We start from the raw sequence: 5,469 nt of genomic DNA, 5'->3' as shown, positions 1-5,469 counted from the left end.
AAGACATGCTCTAGTTGGGACCTCCACAAAGTCACCTGCATGATGACCTTCAAACATCTTTATTCAAATCTTCCAAAAAAAAATGCAATTCTCATGAGATAACTAGCATTTTATCTGATGCAAAAGTGTTGATAAAGTGAGAGTCTCCAGAGTAGAAAGCAGGAGCTGGTATAGCACCAGGTGAGGTGCTACTACAAGTTGAGCACCCTTGGTGGCCAGAGGTAGGCATATAAAAGGCATCTTTGATCCAAAACTCACACAGAAGTGTGATTCAGCTGGTACATGACCCTTGTCACAGCTCTTGCAAACCTCAGATTTAAATACATCGATGACTCATAACTCCACCCAAAAAATTATATGAATCCTGGGTTGACATTATCTACACACCAAAACTCAGCACCAGAAGCCACCTTAGCCTCCAGCTTCCCCATTTCCAGAACTGAGCACACATACAGTCTGGTGAACAAAGAAAATTCCATCAAGCTTTTAAGAGCCTGGTTCCATATATCTCACTGCCACAAAGTACAAAACATCTTAGGGCCATCCAGAGAACTTGCGTGAGCAGCAGCGTTAGCTCTCTCACCCTGGTTTAGCCCGCACGATAACCTTTAAGGGATTACCTCCTAGATTAAGAAGAAAATTGAATGCCCAGGAGTATTTATGTTTTTTAGCTGCTTCTGTGCAGAAATGATCTGCAGCACAACATTCAGACGATTACCTGAGTCATTTTTTCACGGTTGGCCTTGGGATTCAAGGGGGCCTCGGTCAGCAGGACGGGATGTTCCTCCGGCGCAACCCGGAGTTCATTGTAGAAAGAGTGATGCCAAATCTAAAAATGAAAATCACTTTAAAAAGGTGTTCTCAGAATCATTTCTTCTGTCCACAGAACTACACAGAAAGCTTTTCAAATACAGTATAAGTGATATTTTATTTGGGTTTTTTTTACAGACATATTAAAATAGACAGAAAGCACGCAAGAGCAAATCTGCCAAATTCAACTCCAAATTAGAAACAAACCCATTAGGTTTCTACTCTATGTAACAACAGAATATAACCTACACAATGGAGTCCTTCCAGTTAGGATTCCCTAGAGCACAGATCATCCTTTCTAAGCAGGGACACTAGTGAGTTCCCACCTCCAGTGCTCTCATACAGAAGTTGAGCCAGGCTCTGAGGAGTTAGACCTGGAAATACTTCTCCATGATGCTCGGAGACTGATCTACTTGCAAGTCATTGCCAAGATGCTCTTTAGAAATCTAATTATTTAGATTCCTAAAGAATTTTCTTCCAATGAAGCAAAAGGCCCTTTAAGTCACAGATTTTTCACCCAGTAAATCCAGAATCAAACTCTTTACTTACACAGAGTAACTAAATTTCCTAGTTCCAGTCTTTTTTAGCCCAGTTTGGGTTAGGGACTCGCTGTCACAAGCAATTCCTTCAGCCATTTCAGTGACAGAGAGAAGTTCAGCCTACAAGAACCCATACAGTATCTGACCCTTATTTGATTTACAGCACTGCCTGGAGCCTCCACCACATTACACCCTGAAATCAATCAATTAATCAGTCGTGAGTTCACGCTACAGTAAAGCACGTGCCACCTTTTCTATCTTCTCCAATTCCTTTTCCTAACTAGATTTTAGAAAATCTGCTCTAGCACCCAGCATCACCCAGAGGAAGAACACATACCAGTATGTTATACACAGGACAATTCCCAGATGTAGAAACCAATTGCTGAGGGAAGAACATAAAATAATGACTTCCAATTTTTATTTTTTTTCCTACAGAGAAACAGATTTTCTTGCTGAATGTAGAGAGCAGGAAAATTAACAGGAAGAAAAACATCACGGGATACATGAGGTTGACTTTTTGCTCTGCAGAAACAAGCAAGGTGTCCTCCCAGGACACAGTGAAATAATGAAATGCAAATACTATGCTTCCATCTAGAGGAGTAGGTGGGCAATTTATTTCCAAATATGAACTGAGGAACTCGTGTTGCTCCTGGATCACCTTTGGTCTGTTCATTTGGAACACTGCACTTATCAATTTGGGTTCATGAATATGACACAATAACTGACTTTAGATACACATGCAGTATTAGAACTGCATACACCTCATCTCAGCAAGTGTGAGTACACAAGGACACCAGCCCCGTGTCTTCCTTTCAGTGGTATTTTCCAGGGGAAAACATCACTAGAAGGATTTGCTGGTGGAGTTTCCTTCCCATACTATTCCACCTGGAGACAACAAGGGACCGAGTTGCAAGCCTGACTCTAATGAGGAGGTACGATATCTCCACATACAGACTCAGATACTTCCCAAAGAGACCAGAACATCAAGGATATCAGAGCAAGAGGGCCCTTAGGACTCCTCCTGCCCCTCCAGCCTCTGCCACGAGCAGACCTCATCACCTGCACCTGGTCTGGGACATACTTAAGTGGGTATTTCACAGAGAGGTCATTGCACTGGCCACATGCCAAGAAAGTCATGTTTGATAGGGAATCAAGATGCCTTCTTGCCATCCAAACATTAAAAGCTAACTGGAATTGGCAACAGAAAAACATGCTTCAGGGGAAAAAAATCCCTGCTCTCAAAGGGTTAGTGTAAGATAGAAATCCCCAATCTGTCTTTTCCTCTTTAACTGACAGGGAGAATGTCATATGCAATAGGAGATGTGGGCATCAGCCATCATCATCTTCATGTAGGCAAATACTGAGGAGGGAAAATCACCTCTCTGTCTCACAGGTTAGGTTCCCAACTTCAGTAACGTATCTTTAATATTTCTCTGATTCACCTCTGATGAATCACAACCTGTACTTTTTTTTCTTTTAGTTCAGCTACTTTCTGTCATTGTCAAACATTCTGCCTCAGTGTGAACTTCAAGATTGAAAACAATATGGATAAAGCATAAAGTACTTTTATAACAGACTGCCAAATCTGATGAGTTATAGACATTTACTTTTTTAAATAATAGTAACTCTAGAAGTGCCAAGAGCTGATCAGCTCCTGTCCTGGCATACTGGACTATCCCTCTACCTATACTGAGGTTACAAATTCTTCACAGATTTTCCCTTTGGTCTGCAAGAAGGTTAATAACAAATTGTACATCTTGGATAAGATGATGGATGATGTCTCAACAATGTTACATTAAAAAACAAACACCCACCTTTTCCATGTCATCCCAGTTAGTGATGATTCCATGCTCGATGGGATACTTCAGCGTCAGGATTCCTCTTTTACTTTGTGCTTCATCCCCTACATAGCTGTCTTTTTGACCCATTCCAACCATAACACCCTGAAAAGTGTATTATTCTCATATTAGTGCAGTATATCTTGCACATTAGAGATTGAATAGCATTTTAAAGCTAAAACTTCACGTGACATATTGTACCTGCTGTGGCTGTTCCAGAACGTACCCCAAAAAACATGCAAGGAACTAAAGTGTGAATTTATCGGTACCCACCTACCCTGTCCTAACATCCCCTATCAACACACCAGGAAGACCAAAGCAGCTTCAAAAAGGAAGGAAGGTATCTCACACTTGGTGCACCAGCAAACTCATGGCTCTCCACAAGGGACGGGTCCTTTGTCGTTGCACAAAGGGATAAAGGGAAGGAATTATAGGTGAAAAATATATAATCCCTGGATTTACTTTATATGTTCAGTTGTACTTTGTGTCTAGGCAGTTCCACTACTGCCTTTAAACAGTGACATTATTTCCCCTCGCTGGAAGTGAAATGGTTTTGAAAAACATACATTTTGGGAAAAAAAAAAAAGCACATGAATTTATTTAAAACAAAGACATATTTTCTAAAAGACCCTTCACGTATTAACTAATAGTTTTACTAAGTTTAGATGATGTTTGCATTAGGAAGCCTATCATGATTGCCCCAAATAATTTAACAGCATATGAGGTAATATATTATTCATCAACTAGCATAAAAACATTTAATTTTTGTCATGGATACATTTTCATTCCATAGATTCAATAACAGAGCTGTTGAGATGCTTAACTCTGCAAAATTACACGCCAGCTCTAATCACCAATAAAAGCCAAGGAACAATTTGAGAGGTTAAAGAATGGACAAGTTTTCAACCACTGACGTTCAACTCCAACAATTTATGGATTTATCTTCAAAATGCATTCTTTAAAATGTTTCAGATTTGATGCCTGTCAAACCAAGCTTATTTATCTCAGCAAAAGAACACACAAAACTTCAGGGAAGGGTTTTTACAGCCCAGAAAAATAAAATCTGACTCAGATATTAATAAAATGAACAAAAATGTGCATCTTCTATTTAGAAAGGAACTGTTAGGAAACTAATTAAGCAGAAAGACCCTTTCCAAGGTCAAGAAAAGCCACATTTATCCTTTCCAGTTGATGAAATGATGTGCTAGAAGTTTATTGGGCCATATTGTTGCTTAATGGAACACGAAAAGGAACTTATCACTATTATTCATTTGGTTTCTCATGTTACCAATGTCCTGCCCATCTTTTTTCTTTGTTTTGATACAGCAAGTATTAATTAATCCAACAAGTTGTTTTGTTTTGTTTTTTTTCATAAGACACCTTCATGCCATAGCAAGTATTAATTAATCCAACAAGTTGTTTTGTGGTTTTTTTTTTTCATAAGACACCTTCATGCCATTGAAACACTCGTGTTCTATAGTCAACATTTTGTGGCTGAAGAACACCTTTTCCAAAGGATCAAGAGCTTTACCCTGAAGACACACAGCTCAATCCTCCAGTTAACAAGCCAAACTCCTACAAGGCCAACGGGAGTTTTGCTTGAATAAATCTGATGCTTTATCACTCCCATGTCTAAAGTCTCAAAAAAACCCCCAACCCAACCACCCAAACGAGACAGCACTTCTACTTTGGTACCAACTGACCTGATGGCGAGGACGCCCAACGATGGATGGAAATACAGCTCTTGGGGCATCATCTCCTGCAAACCCAGCTTTGCAAAGCCCAGAACCATTGTCACACACAAGGGCAGTGGTTTCATCGTCATCGCACATCGTGCCTCACAATTTTGGCTGCAAAACAGTAATTTTGGGGCGGGGGTGAGGAGCGGATGGAATGGAATAGGACAGGAGTAACTCTCCATCATTTAGACAGCAAACTGCTTTAAAAAGAATTCTGGCAAAGGATAAACCTAAACAGCAAAGTCTCTGCTAAAGCCCCAACCTTGCAAAGCATCTTAAGTATCCACATAAATTTCAGCTTGAATAGGTTTTACCAAAACAAATCAATCAGAACATTCAGCCTTTGTTTCCAAAGGGGACACCTCCCTCTGCTGTAGCCTCAGGGAGTTCTTCGATATTCTGTTACGTGGCCTCATGACCATGGAACAAATTCAGCTAGAGGATACACATTAAGTTTGACTTGGACTTAGGCAAGTATAATCCCATCTCTTCCGAGGCTGAATTATCTTCTATTGATTTAATTTGTTAAAAAAGAATTGAGCA

The 5,469-nt window shown here is 40.0% G+C and overlaps 1 protein-coding gene across 1 annotated transcript; it reads right to left on the bottom strand.

Moving 5' to 3' along the window:
• Positions 1–718: 718 nt before the first annotated feature.
• On the bottom strand, positions 719–5,019 carry LOC104521156 (actin-1; the record flags this gene model as incomplete). Its single annotated transcript, XM_010163066.1, has 3 exons — positions 4,891–5,019; positions 3,164–3,292; positions 719–829 (listed from the first exon to the last, which is right to left on the bottom strand). Coding segments are annotated over exons 1-3 (369 nt in total), but the record flags the coding sequence as incomplete, so codon positions are not given.
• Positions 5,020–5,469: the final 450 nt, after the last annotated feature.

Source organism: Antrostomus carolinensis, unplaced genomic scaffold, assembly GCF_000700745.2.
Source record: "Antrostomus carolinensis isolate BGI_N321 unplaced genomic scaffold, ASM70074v2 scaffold12912, whole genome shotgun sequence".
In the NCBI taxonomy this organism is placed as follows: domain Eukaryota; kingdom Metazoa; phylum Chordata; class Aves; order Caprimulgiformes; family Caprimulgidae; genus Antrostomus; species Antrostomus carolinensis.
The sequence above is the reverse complement of the archived record's forward strand: the minus strand, read 5'-3'. Positions and strand labels throughout refer to the sequence as shown.